This window comes from Nicotiana tabacum, chromosome 6 (assembly GCF_000715075.1).
Source record: "Nicotiana tabacum cultivar K326 chromosome 6, ASM71507v2, whole genome shotgun sequence".
Taxonomy (NCBI): Eukaryota; Viridiplantae; Streptophyta; class Magnoliopsida; order Solanales; family Solanaceae; genus Nicotiana; species Nicotiana tabacum.
In genome coordinates this window covers 104,577,277-104,593,016 of record NC_134085.1, presented here as the reverse complement: position 1 = coordinate 104,593,016, position 15,740 = coordinate 104,577,277, and the positions used below count along the sequence as shown (strand labels likewise).

The following is a 15,740-nucleotide window of genomic DNA, read 5'->3' as shown; positions in this document are numbered from 1 at the left end:
TTTCAGGCTTAAGGGCGTGTTCGGATTGTGTTTTGGAGGTCCGTAGCTAATTTAGGCTTGAAATGCCGAAAGGTCGAATTTTGAAGTTTCCGGTTCGATAGTGAGATTTTGATTCGAGGGTCGGAATGGAATTCTGGAAGTTTGAGTAGCTCCGAAGTGTTGAATGTGACGTGTGTGCAAACTTTCAGGTCATTTGGACGATGTTTGATAGACTTTTTGATCGAAAGCGTATTTTTAGAATTTTTGGTATTTTTAGGCTTGAACCCGATAAAAAATAGATGTTTTGATGTTGTTTTGAGCTTTCCGAAGGTTGGAACAAGTTTGAATGAAGTTATGGGATATGTTTGTAGGTTTGGTTCAGGTCCCGGGGGCCTCGGGATGATTTCGGATGGTTGACGGAAAGATTTTTGGAATTTTGGAGTTGCAGCTTCAGCTGTTCTTCTGTCATAACCGTACCTGTGAGTGTGGGACCGTAGTTGCGGAGCTGCAGAAGTGGTGGATCTATCGCAGAAGCGGAAATGGGGAAGTTTCGCTGGGACTGCAGAAGCGGTTGGATTTCTGCAGGAGTGGTACCGTATCTGCGGATAGGGAGTCGCAGATGCGGAAGATTGGTTTTAAGTGAGAAGTCGCAAATGCGACTCGTGTTTCACAAAAGCGGGACCGCTTCTGCCCAGAACCGCAGATACGGTAACAGCTGGGCAGAAATATGAAATTTCGAGGGTTTAGTTTCAAAAGTTGGAAATTCGATTTGGAGCTCGGGAAAGGGCGATTTTGAGAGGAAATTGAAGAGGAGATCAATGGGTAACAATTCTTTAACCCTTTCTAGTTATATTCCATCAATCTATTTTTAGTTTCATCATTTAATTTCGGATTGGCGATGAAAATTGGGGAAAGTTGGAAGAAAGTTCTTAGACCAAAAATTCGACTTTTGATTGGGAATTTAACCTTAGATTTGGATAATTTTGGTATGCACGAACTCATGAGAGTATGAGGATTCTGAAAATATAAATTTACCTGATTCCAAGATGTGGGCCCGAGGGGCATTTTGGTCATTTTACCTAATTTCGCGTATTAGCTTAGAATTTCTTTGTAGAATCAGTTATTTGAAGTGGTATTTACATTATGCAATTGAATTGAATAGATTTGGGCCATTTGGAGTTGAGTACTCGTGGAAAGAGCGTGGTTTCGAATTGATTATTGAGCCGGTTCGAGGTAAGTGGCTTGTCTAACCTTGTGTGGGGGACCTTCCCCTTAGGATTTGGTATATTTGGTAATTGAAATGCCTTGTATGTGAAGTCACGAGTGCGTACTTGTGCTAATTATTGGAAATTCGATTTTCATTAAGTAATTACTAGTATGTTTCCTTTCCTGTTTTTATTACTTGCACCATTAAGCCTGTTGTTAGCTTAGGAAAACATGTCTAAGTGACTTAATTGCTTTACTTGCTCAAACTGCCTTACATGAATTCTGTGCAGCATGTTAGGCTAGAATTACTTGTTTTCCTTAATATGAAATTTGCCATTTCTGAATATTTTCCTGTTGCTGCTGTGTATTTATTTTGGGACTACGGATGTGGGATTCCGGTAGATCCCCCCTGCACAGTTATATGGAACTACAAGAATGCATCCAGTAGATTCCCCCAGTATTGGGTATTTATATTTGGGACTACGGAACGGGATTCCGGTAGATCCCCGTGCACCATGAGTTGGACTACAGAACGGGATCCCGGGAGATCCATTGGATATGTATTTGGGACTACAGGACGGTATCCTGGGAGATCCCCAATTGTTATTTTGATGTTGAACTGTATTTCTCTCTATGTTTACCTTGTCTCTGTAATAGTTGTTGTTGCCCTTTCTATCTTGTGATACTTTTATTGCTGCACTTATTTATATTATTCTGTTCTACACTGTTGAACCTTATAATATATTTAACCTCAGTATGGACCTGACCTTTCTCGTCACTACCCGACCGAGGTTAGGCTTGGCACTTACTGAGTACCGCTGTGGTGTACTCATGTCCTTTCTGCGCATGTTTTTCATGTGCAAATCCAGGTACCTTGACTCAGACTTACCATCCTTGAGGCTCGACGACCCTTCGAAGACTTCGAGGTATATCTGTCGCGTCCGCAGACCGAGGAGTCTCTCTCTATTCTCTCTTGTAGTTACAACCCTTTTATATTTACTTGTTTTAGACTATTCTGGAGTTAGAGCACTATGTAACATCCTTAGCTTGTGATTCATGAGTTTCCGGGTCTTGGAAGTATATATCGGTTTGAGAGTTAAATATTGTGTATGCTGAACGGGACTTTTAAACACTATTTTATTACTCTAATTCTATTTTAAATCGTTTAATTTCCGCAATTTGGTTTATCTTTCGCAATTTAGGCTTACCTAATCATAGAGACTAGGTGCCGTCACGATGGTTCACGGAGGGCGAACCGGGGTCGTGACAAGTTGGTATCAGAGCTCTAGGTTCATAGGAGTCATGGATCACAAGTCAGTTTATTAGAGTCTCACTGATCGGTACGGAGACGTCTGTACTTATCTATGAGAGGCTATGTAACTGTTAGGAAAATTCTATTTTTCATTTGATTTCCTTGTCGTGCGATATTTTGACATCAAAATTCTAAACTTTTGTCTTCTATTCTCTCACAGATGGTGAGGACACGCGCTACCCGAGATGATTAGGCACTTGCGCCCCCTACTGCAGTCGTCAGAGGCCGGGGCCGGGGTAGAGGCCGAGGATGCGCACGCGGTGCAGCTAGAGCACCTGCGCGAGCTTCCACCGAGGTACCACTAGAAGATCTAGCCGGAGACCAGGAACTTGATACGCCTACTGCTGCTACTACTCCAGCACTTTAGGAGACTCTGGCATAGTTCATGAGCATTACACCACTTTGGCTCAGGCAGGGTTGTTTCCCCTTATTGCAGCTAAGTCTCAGGCCGGGGTAGGAGCACATGCTCCCGCCGCCCGCACTCCTGAGAAGCGAGTGCATATTGAGCAGGTCCCTAAGATTATTCTTGTACAACCTGTAGTCCGAGATCAGCCCAAGGACAGGGCAGTAGCTTCCGAGGATGAGCAGTTGAGGCTTGAGAGGTTCAAGAAGTACAAGCCTCCTATTTTCAGTGGTCTAGCATCGGATGATGCTTTGGGATTTCTAGATGAGTGCTATCGCATTCTCCGTACCACGGATATATCAGGATCGAGTGGGGTTTCTTTCACTACTTTCTAGCTTCGAGGAGCCTATGAGTGGTGGCGCACCTATGAGTTAGACAGCCCGGATGAGGCTGCTTCACTGACTTGGACTCAGTTTTCAGATCTGTTCCTGAAGAAGTATGTTCCTCAGAGCCTCAGAAACGCATGGCACGTAGAGTTTGAGCATTTGCGCCAGGGTTCTATAACTGTCACAAAGTATGTTATCCGTTACACTAGTTTGGCTAGGCATGCACCAACCTTGGTTTCTACTGTTCGCGAAAAGGTTCGCCGGTTTATTGAGGGTCTTATTCCCAGCATCAGTTCTAGCATGGCTCGTGAGTTGGAGATGGATATTTCTTATCAGCAGGTGGTGAGCATTGCTAGGAGGATTGAGGGTATGCATGCTAGGGAGAGAGAGGAGAGGGAGGCCAAGAGGTCTCGAGAGTCGGGCCATTTCTATGGTGCTCGTGCCCCAGCTGCAGGTCGTCATGGTAGGGGTTATATGAGTCATCCTGTTCATTCAGCTCTTCCAGCAGCCAGTGGTATTCCAGCTCCTCCTATGCCTCAGGAGCTTTATTATGCACCATCGGTATCTAGCGCGCCTCCTGCATGGGGTGCTTTGAGAGGTCAGTCCAGCAGACCTAGCCTGAGCCAGTCATAGCCACCACGTCCTCTCAGAGCTTGTTTCGATTGTGGTGACACACGCCATATGGTAAGGGATTGCCCCAAACTTGGGAGGGGTGCACCTCCACAGACTTCTCAGCCACAGTGTGCCCCGCAGAGTTCTCAGGCTATGGTTATAGCTCCAATTGCTACCCCACCTGCTCAGCCAGCTAGAGGTGGAGGTTGGGGAGGTAGAGGTCGCCCTAGAGAGGGAGGCCAGACCCGATATTATGCCCTTTTTGCACGTACCGAGGATGTTGCCTCTGATTATGTCATCACAGGTATTCACCTGTTTTGTCATAGAGATGCATCAATTTTATTCGATCCAGGCTCCAATTATTCTTATGTGTCTTCTTATTTTGCTCCGCATTTAGGTGTATCTCGGGATTCTTTGAGTTCCCCTGTTTATGTTTCTACTCCTGTGGGAGATTCTCTTGTTATGGACCGCATTTATCGGTCGCGTTTGGTTGCTCTTAGTGGTTTTGAGGCTAGAGCCGATTTATTGTTGCTCAACATTACTGATTTTTGACATTATCTTGGGCATGGACTGGTTGTCACCCCATTATGCTATCCTTTATTGTCACACCAAAACCGTGATGTTGGTTATGCCAGGTGTACCGTGTGTTGAGTGGAGGGGTACTTTAGATCACACTCCCAGTAGAGTATTTCTTTTCTTAAAGCTCAGCGTATTGTTGAGACGGGTTGTGACGCGTATTTGGCTTATGTGAGAGATGTTAGTATTGATACCCCTTCCGTTGATTCAGTTCCAGTAGTAGGGGATTTTCCCGATGTGTTTCCAGCTGATCTTTCGGGCATGCCGCCTGATAGAGATATTGATTTTGACATTGATCTGTTGCTGGGCACTCAGCCTATTTCTATTCCTCTGTATCGTATGGCTCCTCCTGATTTGAAGGAGTTGAAGGATCAGTTATAGGAATTGCTTGATAAGGGTTTTATTCAGCCCAATGTATCGCCTTGGGGTGCTCCTGTCTTGTTTGTGAAGAAAAAGGATGGTTCTATGCGTATGTGTATCGATTATCACCAGCTAAACAAGGTTACAGTGAAGAATCGTTATTCTTTGCCTCGTATTGATGATTTGTTTGACCAGCTTCAGGGCGCACGGGTGTTTTCTAATATTGACTTGCGCTCAGGTTACCATCAGTTGAAGATTCAGGAGCCAGATATCCCGAAGACTGCTTTTAGGACTCGGTATGATCATTAAGAGTTCCTTGTCATGTCATTTGGGCTGACCAATGCCCCAGCAGCTTTTATGCATTTGATGCACAGTGTGTTTCGGTCGTATATTGACTCGTTCGTCATTATTTTTATTGATAATATTCTGGTGTATTCCCGGAGTCGGGAAGACCATGAGCGGCACCTGAGGACTGTGCTTCAATCTCTGAGAGAGAAGAAGTTATATGCTAAGTTCTCGAAATATGAGTTTTGGTTGGATTCAGTGGCATTCTTAGTCCACGTGGTATCGAGTGAGGGTATTCAGGTGGATCCGAAGAATATAGAGGTCGTGCAGAGTTGGCCCAGACCATCCTCATCTACAGAGATCTGTAGTTTTCTTGGCTTGACGGGTTACTACCGTCGTTTTGTGGAGGGGTTTTCATCGATTCCAGCCCCTATGACCAGGTTGACCCGGAAAGGTGCTCTGTTCCAGTGGACGGAGGAGTGTGAGGAGAGATTTCAGAAGCTCAAGACATCTTTGACTACAACCCCAATTTTGATACTGCCTACAGGTTCGGGGTCTTATACGGTTTATTGTGATGCCTCGAGGATTGGCCTTAGAGCGGTGTTGATGCAGGACGGTAGGGTGATTGCCTACGCGTCCAGACAGTTCAAGATACATGAGAAGAATTATCCGGTCCATGACCTTGAGTTAGCTACCATTGTTCACGCCCTGAAGATCTGGCGCCATTATTTATACGGTGTGCCTTGTGAGATTTATACTGACCATCGGAGCTTGCAGCACCTGTTCAAGAAAAAGGATATAAATTTGTGCCAGAGGAGGTGGTTAGAGTTGCTGAAGGACTATGATATCACTATTTTGTATCACTCAGGCAAGGCCAATGTGGTGCTCGATGCTTTGAGTCACCGGGCAGAGAGTTTGGGGAGTTTGGCTTATTTACCAGCATTAGAGAGGCCCATGGCGATGGATGTTCATGCCTTAGCCTGCCAATTTATGAGATTGGATCTTTTAGATCCCAGTCAGGTTCTAGCTTGCGTGGTTTCTCGGTTTTCCCTATTTGGTCGTATCAGGGAGCGTCAGTATGATGACCTTCATTTGCTTGTCCTCAAGGACAAGGTTCAGCACGGTGATGCTAGAGATGTGACTATTGGTGATGATGGGGTATTGAGGATGCGGGATTGGATTTGTGTACCCAATGTTGGACTTCGGGAGTTGATTCTGGAGGAGGCCCATAGCTCGCGGTATTCCATTCATCCTGGTTCCGCGAAGATGTATCAAGATTTGAGGTAGCACTACTGGTAGAGGCGGATGAAGAAAGATATAGTTAGATTTGTAGCTCGGTGCCTCAACTGTCAGCAGGTGAAGTATGAGCACCAGAGACCAGGTGGGTTGCTTTAGCAGATAGAGATTTCGGAGTGGAAGTGGGAGCAGATCACCGTGAACTTTGTAGTTGGGCTCCCACGAAGTTTGAGAAAGTTCGATGCTATTTGGGTAATTGTGGATCAGCTGACCAAGTCCGCTCACTTCATCCCTGTGTGTACTACTTATTCTTCGGAGCGGTTGGCAGAGATCTATATCTAGGAGATTGTTTGTCTGAATGGTATTCCAGTTTCCATCATTTCAGATAGAGGTACTTAGTTCACATCACAATTTTGGAGAGCCGTTCAGCATGAGTTGGGTACTCGGGTGGAGTTAAGTACAACATTTCACATTCAGACGGACGGACAATCTGAGCGCACTATTTAGATTCTTGAGGATATGCTTCGTGTGTGTGTGTGATTGAGTTTGGAGGGTCTTGGGATCAGTTCTTGCCATTGGCGGAGTTTGATTACAATAATAGCTATCAGTCCAGTATTCAGGTGGCATCGTATAAAGCTTTATATGGTAGACGGTGTAGATCCCCGATGGGTTGGTTTAAGCCGGGTGAGGCTAGATTGTTGGGCACAGACTTGGTTCAGGATGCTTTGGAGAAGGTTAAGGTGATTCAGGATAGACTCCATACAGCCTAGTCCAAACAGAAGAGTTACGTGGATCGGAAGGTTCGTGATATTTCCTATATGGTAGAAGAGCGAGTTCTGCTTCGGGTTTCGCCTTTGAAGGGCGTTATGAGATTTGGGAAGAAAAGGAAGTTGAGTCCGAGGTTTATTAGCCCTTTTGAGATATTGAGGCGTGTTAGGGAGGTTGCTTATGAGCTTGCCTTACCTAACCAGCTTGGTAGGAGTTTATCTGGTATTTCATGTTTCAACGCTCCGGAGATGTCACGGTGATCCGTCGCACGTGTTGGATTTTAGTTCAGTCCAGTTGGACAAGGATCTATCCTATGTTGAGGATCCAGTGGCAATATTGGACAGGCATGTTAGAAAGTTGAGGTCAAAGAACATTGCATCGGTAAAGGTTCAGTGGCGGGGTCAGCCGGTTGAGGAGGCGACCTGGGAGACCGAGCAAGATATGTGCAGCTGTTACCCTCATCTTTTCACTACTTCGGGTATGCCTTTATGCTCGTTCGAGGACAAATGAATGTTTAAGTGTAGGAGGATGTGACGACCCGGCCGGTCGTCTTAAGAATTAACGCTTGATCCCCTATTAAGTGCTTTCCCTGTGTTTATTTCTGCTATTTTGATTTGTCGGGACGTTCGGTTGTGAGTTTCGGAGAGTTTTGGGTTAGTCCCTAAATGAGAGCTTAAGTGTTGAAAAGTTGACCGTAGTCGGAACAGTGCGAAGACAGCCTCGGAATGGAAATTCGATGGTTCCGTTTGCTTCGTTTGGTGATTTCGGGCTTAAGGGCATGTTCGGATTGTGTTTTGGAGGTCCGTAGCTAATTTAGGCTTGAAATGCCAAAAGGTCGAATTTTGAAGTTTCCGGTTCGATAGTGAGATTTTGATCCGAGTGTCGAAATGGAATTCCGGAAGTTGGAGTTGCTCCGGAGTGTTGAATGTGACGTGTGTGCAAAATTTCAGCTCATTCGGACGAGGCTTGTTAGGCGTTTTGATCGAAAGCATATTTTTAGAATTTTTGGGATTTTTAGGCTTGAACCCGATAAAAAATAGATGTTTTGATGTTGTTTTGAGTGTTCCGAAGGTTGGAACAAGTTTGAATGAAGTTATGGGATATGTTGGTAGGTTTGGTTGAGGTCCCAGGGGCCTCGAGTGTGTTTTGGATGCTCAAACGGGCACTTTTGGCCTTTGGGAGATTGCAGGTTTGCTGGTATTTCAATCATAACCACACCTGTGAGTGTGGGACCACAGGTGCGGAGTCGTAGAAGTGGCGGATCTATCGCAGAAACGGAAATGGGAAAGTTCAACAGGGATCGCAGAAGCGGTAGGATTTCCGCAGGAGCGGTACCGCATCTGCGAATGGGGAGTCGCAAATGCGGAAGATTGATTTTAAGTGAGAAGTCGCAAATGCGACCCGTGTTCCGCAAAAGCGGGATTGCAGAAGCGGTCCCAAAACCGCAGATGCGGTAACAACAGGGCAGAAATATGAAATTTCGAGGGTTTAGTTTCAAAATTTGGAAATTCGATTTGGAGCTCGAGAGAGGGCGATTTTGAGAGGAAATTGAAGAGGAAATCAGTGGGTAACAATTCTTTAACCCTTTCTAGTTATATTCCATAAATCTATTGTTAGTTTCATCATTTAATTCTGGATTGACGATGAAAACTGGGAAAAAGTTGGAAGAAAGTTCTTAGACTAAAAAATTGACTTCTGATTGGGAATTTGACCTTAGATTTGGATATGTTTGGTACGCATGAACTCGTGAGAGTATGAGGATTCTGAAAATATAAATTTTTACCAATTCCGAGACGTGTGCCCGAGAGGCGTTTTGGTTGTTTTACATAATCTCGCGTATTAGCTTAGAATTTCTTTGTAGAATCAATTACTTGAAGTGTTATTTATATTATGAAATTGAATTGAATAGATTTGGGCCATTTGGAGTCGAGTACTCGTGGCAAGAGTGTGGTTTCGGATTGATTATTGAGTCGGTTCGAGGTAAGTGGCTTTTCTAACCTTGTGTGGGGGACCTTCTCCTTAGTATTTGTTATATTTGGTAATTGAAATGCCTTGTACGTGAGGTGACGAGTGTGTACTTGTGATAATTGTTGGAAATCCGGTTTTCATTAAGTAATTACTAGTATGTTTCCTTTTCTGCTTTTATTACTTGCACCATTAAGCATGTTGTTAGCTTAGGAAAGCATGTCTAAGTGACTTAATTGCTTTACTTGCTCAAACTGCCTTACCTGAATTCTGTGCAGCTTGTTCGGCTAGAATTACTTGTTTGCCTTAATATGAAATTTGCCATTTCTGAATATTTTCCTATTATTACTGTGTATATACATTGGGACTATGGATGTGGGATTCCAGTAGCTCCCCCTTGTCTATTTATTTTGGGACTACGGATGTGGGATTTCGGTAGATCCTCCCTGCACAATTATATGGAACTACGAGAATGCACCCGGTAGATTCCCCAGTACTGATATTTACATTTGGGACTACGGAATGGGATTCCAGTAGATCCCCGCGCACCATGAGTTGGACTACAGGACGGGATCCCGGGAGATCCATTAGATATGTATATTTGGGACTACAGGACAGTATCCTAGGAGATCCCCGATTGTTATTTTGATGTTGAACCGTATTTCTCTCTGTGTTTACCTTGTCTCTGTAATGGTTGTTGTTGCCCTTTCTATCTTGTGATACTTTTATTGCTGCACTTATTTATATTGTTCTATTCTACACTATTGAACCTTATAATTTATTTAACCTCAGTAGGGCCCTGACCTTCCTCGTCAATACCCAACCGAGGTTAGGCTTGACACTTACTAAGTACCGTTGTGGTGTACTCATGCCCCTTCTGCGCATGTTTTTCATGTGCAGATCTAGGTACCTTGACTCAGACTTACCATCCTTGAGGCGAGGCGACCCTTCGGAAACTTCGAGGTATATCTGCCGCGTCCGTAGACCGGGGAGTATCTCTCTATTCTCTCTTGTAGTTACAACCCTTCTGTATTTACTTGTTTTAGACTATTCTGGAGTTAGAGCACTATGTAATATCCTTAGCTTGTGATTCATGGGTTTCCGGGTCTTGGAAGTATGTATCAGTTTGAGAGTTAAATATTGTGTATGCCGAGCGGCACTTTTAAACATTGTTTTATTACTCTAATTCTATTTTAAATCGTTTAATTTCTACAATTTGGTTTATCTTCCACAATTTAGGCTTACCTAGTCGTAGAGACTAGGTGTCGTCACGATGGTTCACGGAGGGCAAACCGGGGTCGTGACAGTTCCTACAAGGTATAAATACACCAAAATACGTTTTTGAAGGGACTTTTAGCCTACGAAAGATTTGAAAAGCAACCAAGGCAAGAAGACGTAAGAATTCATCAAGATTTCAACCAATAATCGATGCAATACGAGAGTTTGTTTCGAATCATTAACATTGATGTTTTCTTTGTTTTTAAACCTCATTGAGATTACCTTTCCATTGCTATGGAGTAATTCTCATTAGGGTGTTGACAGATACGGTGATTTGATAACTTGATTAAGGATTCGATTCTTGATAATTGTTGGAATTAATTAATGGAGTTTTAATTCTTATTATGAAGTTATTTCTTATTTTTGTTAATCGAAAAATGAGCCTGGTATTGAATTTCTTTACATCTTATGCTCTAGTTTAATTCATGATTCAAATATATAATAGAAAGAGCCTCTTGAATTATTAATCGAACTAGAAAATAGGGAAATAATCGTGAGAAGTTACCCTTTAAATCATAACCATCATTTTATTCATTGCAATTGTTTACCATGCTTCAATTGGATTAATTACTGAAATTAACATTTAATAGAAAGAGGAACATTAGCTTCAAGTGTAATCTAATTATCTGTTGAATTCATGAGAAGAAACAGTATTATAGAGGGAACTAACTCAAGAATTGGATCCCGAGTCAATTATTTTGCACATATCTAGTCAATTACCCATTTCTCTCATTGATATTTCTTTGTTGCTCATCTACTGTCTTTTGTTATCAATTGTTAATTCCTTAATTTTTAGTAGTTAATCATAGTTGATAATCATCAAATCAAGTATTAATTTTCCTGGATAGTAATCAATTGAAGATTATTCCAATAGTGTTTAAATCCAATCCCTGTGGAGACGATAATTAAACTATATTATCTTTGACTAGCGAGCAATAATTTTGTGTTGTGTTTTGCGCTCTTCAAATTTTGGCGCCATTTCCGGGAATGGGCAATCACTAGTGTTTAAAATAGTTTTAGTACTAATTCAGAAATCAATTTTTACTTTAGTGTATTCACATTTTCTCACTTGTGTGCAGGATACAGGTTTAATTTCTCTGGTGTATGACTCAATCTTCTTCAAAGGAAGTGATACCCTATAAATCGGAGTTGGAGAAACATCTGCGACAATTGAGAAGAGAAAGAGAATGAAGAAAACATTTCTTTGGTCATACTTTGACTCAAGATAACATGGCAAACAAAGAGATTGATGGAGTAGACTTAGCTGCAAGAGAGGCAACACAACAAGAAGCTGCATGAATAGCAGTTGAGGCAACCCTTAGAGCTACTGAGGACACTATCAAAGATGGTGGGGGTCGAAGATACAATCTAAACCTGCCCTTGGTTGAAGACCAGTTCGAGAATGCAACACCCAGACCTGGGAGATCACTGGGTGACTATGTTAGACCATTTCTATAATCAAGGACTGTCAAGTGTCAGACTTCCACCCATAGAAGCAAACAACTTCGATTGAAGCAAGGTTTGCTTCAAACCATCCAAAACAATTGTATCTTCAGAGGGAAGGTGAATGAAGATCCTAACACTCACTTGATATACTTTGAAGAAATCATGAACACCTTCTAGTACAATGGAGTATCAAAAGATGCAGTCTACCTAAGGGCATTCCCCTTTTCATTGAAGGATGACGCCAAGCACTGGCTTCATAGCTTACCCATAGGGTCGATAAGGACAAGGGAAGATATGACCAAAATGTTTCTTGACAAGTACTTCTCAGCTGCAAAAATAGGGAAATTCAGAAGGGAAATCCACAATTTCTGCCAGAAGAGACAAAAATAGTTTTCGAAGCTTGGGAAAGATTCAAGGAGACAGTCAGAAAGTATCAGCACAATGAAATTGATTTGCGGATGCAACTCCAGGATTTTTGGGATTGACTGACACCTTCCTCACGATGAACTCTGAGTACTGCATGTGGAGGTCCACAAATAAAAAAACTCCAGAGGAGGTTGTCTCAATCCTTGATGAATTATTTGAGGGTGCTAACCAATGGCCAAGGTGAAAGTAGTGACAAACAAAAATCAGCTTAGGTTCACCATGTGGACTCTAATACATCAGTGCAAGCCTAACAAGACACCATGACCAAGGAGATAAGAAAGTTGACATTGGCCAAAGTACAGAGTGAGCCGCAAGCAGCATGTGACTTTTGTGGAATGTGACACCCTGCACATGAGTGTCAAGCTTCAGCTGAGGATGTTAACGTTGTGGGGAACTATAATAGAGGAAACTACCAGAGTGGGACCACTATAATACTATGGGACAAATACATCCAGATTTTTCGTGGAGTTCACCTAGTGGGGATTCTAAAATTATGGCAGCAAAATAATTAATCCTAGACCCTAGGGTCAAGGACCACCAAGTTTTCAGAACCAGCAGAGGCAGCAGTACCAGCCACCACAGTCAAATCAGTATAGTATGGAAGATCTCATGAAGGCGTTTATTAACAAAACAGATGAAAATTTTGAGCCTCAGGGCACAACCATCCGGAATTTAGAAAGACAAATGGGGTAAACTACAAATTTTTTATCTGAGAGGGCTCTTGAGACTCTTACCCTCCGACACTGAAAAAGAACCCAAAAGAAACAATCAAAGCTGTATCTCTGAGAAGTGGCAAAACATTGGCTGACCTAGTTGTGAAAGCTAGATCCGAGGTGGTGAACAAGTAGACTGAGACACTAGAAGAGAAAAAGAGTGAAGAGCAGAAAGGTCAGAGTAGTGGGGTACAAAATGAGATTGAAGAAATTAGACACATGCCAGCTCTACCATTCCCTCAAAAGATGAAGCGGGAAAAACTTGACAAATATTTTGGGCGGTTCATGGAGATGCTCAAGAAACTTTATGTGAACATTCCGTTTACAGAGGTACTCACTCAGATGTCGGCTTATGCAAAGTTCTTGAGGGAAATCCTGTCTAGCAAGAGGAAATTAGAGGAGACAACAGTGGCCAAGCTGAATGCGCACTGCAGTGCCATATTGCAAAATAAAATTCTCCAAAAGTGTGGGGACCTAGAAAGCTTCACCATACCATGCTCGTTGGGGAGTGAGAAATTCGACAAGGCTCTCTTTGATTCTAGTGCTTCAATAAATCTAATGCCTTTGTCTGTGTTTAGGAAACTGGAAGGTGAGCTCGAAGTGATCAAATCAATACCAGTGTACCTACAAATGGCTAACCAGACCACCATTTTCCCTGAGGGAATCATTGAGGATATTCTAGTACGGGTGGATAAGTTTGTGCTCCCCGTAGACTTTATTGTGGTGGATATGGAAGTGAGTGAATAAGGATGTACCTCTAATTCTAGGGAGGCCATTTTTATGTACATGCAGAGCTATCCTTGATATCTATGAGGGGAAACTTGATCTTAGAGTGGGCAATGAGCAAATAGCGTTCCGGATAAAGAGGATGATGAAATATCGCAGTGATGAGGCATCGGCCTACTCATGTTTCAAGCTAGATGTTGTAGGAGAATCTGCTGAAAAATACAAGTTTGACAAGCTTGTGGGGGATACTTTAGAGAGGTGTATTACATTACTCAGTCTAGCACCATAGAGGATGAAGACCCCGAAATAAAGAAAGAGGATGAAGCTCTTGAGACTTAGGATCAAGTGGATGATGAGGAGGAACTGAAGAAGGCAGCTTCTAAGCCTAATATGAAATTGAATGTCCTCCCTAATCACTTGAAATATGCTTTTCTTGATAGTAATAATTTTCTGTTTTTATTTCTGCTTACTTGACAGGTACACAGGAGCAAAAGCTGGTGGAGCTACTGAGAAAGTACAAAAGGCCATTGGCTGGACCACGGTTAATATTCAAGGAATCAGTCCAGCCATTTGCATGCTCAAAATCCTACTGGAAGAAAATAGTAAGCCAGTGGTGCAGCCCCAACGCAAGCTGAATAAAAATCTGGAGGAGGTAGTGCACTAGGAGATCATCAAATTGCTAGATGTGGGAGTGATTTTCCCTATCTCTGGTAGTAGCGGATTAGTCCAGTACAAATTTTACCTAAGAATGTAAATATGATAGTGGTAAAGATTGAAGACAATGAATTGATCCCCACGAGAACAGTCACTGGGTGTAGAATGTGCATTGATTATAGAATGCTGAATGATGCAGCAAGGAAAGACCACTTCCCACTTCCCTTCATTGATCAGATGCTCGAGAAAGTGGCTGGACATGGATGTTACCATTTCTTGGATGGGTACTCAGTCTGTAATCAGATACCCATTTCCCTAGAAGATGTTGAGAAGATTACATTCACTTGCCTATCGGGTATTTTTGCTTATAAGAGGATGCCATTTGGGTTCTGTAATGCACTGACCACTTTTCAGAGGTGCATGATATCTATATTCTCCGATCTAAACAGGAAGTGTCTAGAGGTATTCATGGATGATTTCACCCTCTTGGTGATGACTTTGATGATTGCTTGAAGAATTTGGAGCTTATGCTTGAACGTTACGAAGCCACTCGCCTGGTTCTTAACTGGGAGAAGTGCCACTTCATGGTGAAAGAAGGAGTTGTCCTGGGCTACAAAGTGACTACACATGGCATTGAAGTTGATAGAGACAAGGTTGGTGTAATTGCTAGGCTCCTTCCACCGACTTCTGTGAAGAGCATAAGGAGTTTCTTGGGATATGCTGGGTTCTATAGAAGATTTATTAAAACTTTTCCAGCATTACCAAGTCATTGACTGCATTGCTAGCGAAGGATGTTAAGTTTGTGTTCACTGTAGAGTGCTTAAAAGCATTCGAATTGATAAAAGAAAAACTTAGTTCTCCCATTATGGTGACCCCTGATTGGAGCCAGCGATTTGAAATGATATGTGATGCTAGTTATGTAGCTGTGGGGGCAGTTTTGGGGAAAAGAAAAGATAAGATGTTTAGGCCCATCTACTATGCAAGTAGGACACTGAATGATGCTTAAGTCAACTATGCCACTACTGAGAAAGAGTTCTCACTGTGGTCTTTACTTTTGACAAGTTTAGCACATATTTGGTGGGGAATAAAGTGATTGTACACACTGATCACTTAGCTTTGAAATACTTGTTGAGTAAGAAAGAGTCCAAGCCGCGTCTAATGCGGTGCGTGTTGTTGCTCCAAGAGTTTGAATTGGAGATCAAAGATAGGAAGGGCATAGAAAATCAAGTCTCCGATCATCTGTCTCGACTTGAGAGACCTCTAGTAGAAATAGTTGAAATAAGGGAACAATTCCTTGATGAGCAGATTTTTTCTATTGCTGCAGTCTCTGAAAGACTGCTTTGGTATGATGATACAACTAACTTTTTGGTTGGAGTAGATGGTTGCCCTGTGACCTCTCTCATGATAAAAGAAGGAAGCTTCAAGGTGAGGTAAAAAGTTATCTTTAGAAAGACCCTTTTTTATTTAAA

At 42.6% G+C, this 15,740-nt stretch overlaps 1 protein-coding gene across 1 annotated transcript; it reads left to right on the top strand.

Moving 5' to 3' along the window:
• The first annotated feature begins 13,110 nt into the window (after positions 1 to 13,110).
• LOC107815962 (uncharacterized) lies at positions 13,111 to 15,277 on the top strand. Its single transcript, XM_075255687.1, has 6 exons — positions 13,111 to 13,586; positions 13,684 to 13,875; positions 14,095 to 14,269; positions 14,335 to 14,733; positions 14,787 to 14,924; positions 15,038 to 15,277. The coding sequence occupies exons 1-6, from the start codon at positions 13,111 to 13,113 to the stop codon at positions 15,275 to 15,277; spliced, it is 1,620 nt and encodes a 539-aa protein (XP_075111788.1).
• Positions 15,278 to 15,740: the final 463 nt, after the last annotated feature.

Excerpts from the sequence above, each read along its gene's own strand:
- LOC107815962 (XM_075255687.1), top strand. The coding sequence starts at position 13,111 with ATGCCAGCTCTACCATTCCCTCAAAAGATGAAGCGGGAAAAACTTGAC. Across the intron at positions 14,734-14,786 it reads TAAACAGGAAGTGTCTAGAG|AATTTGGAGCTTATGCTTGA; the intron begins GTATTCATGGAT and ends GATTGCTTGAAG. Across the intron at positions 14,925-15,037 it reads TTGAAGTTGATAGAGACAAG|TCATTGACTGCATTGCTAGC; the intron begins GTTGGTGTAATT and ends AGCATTACCAAG.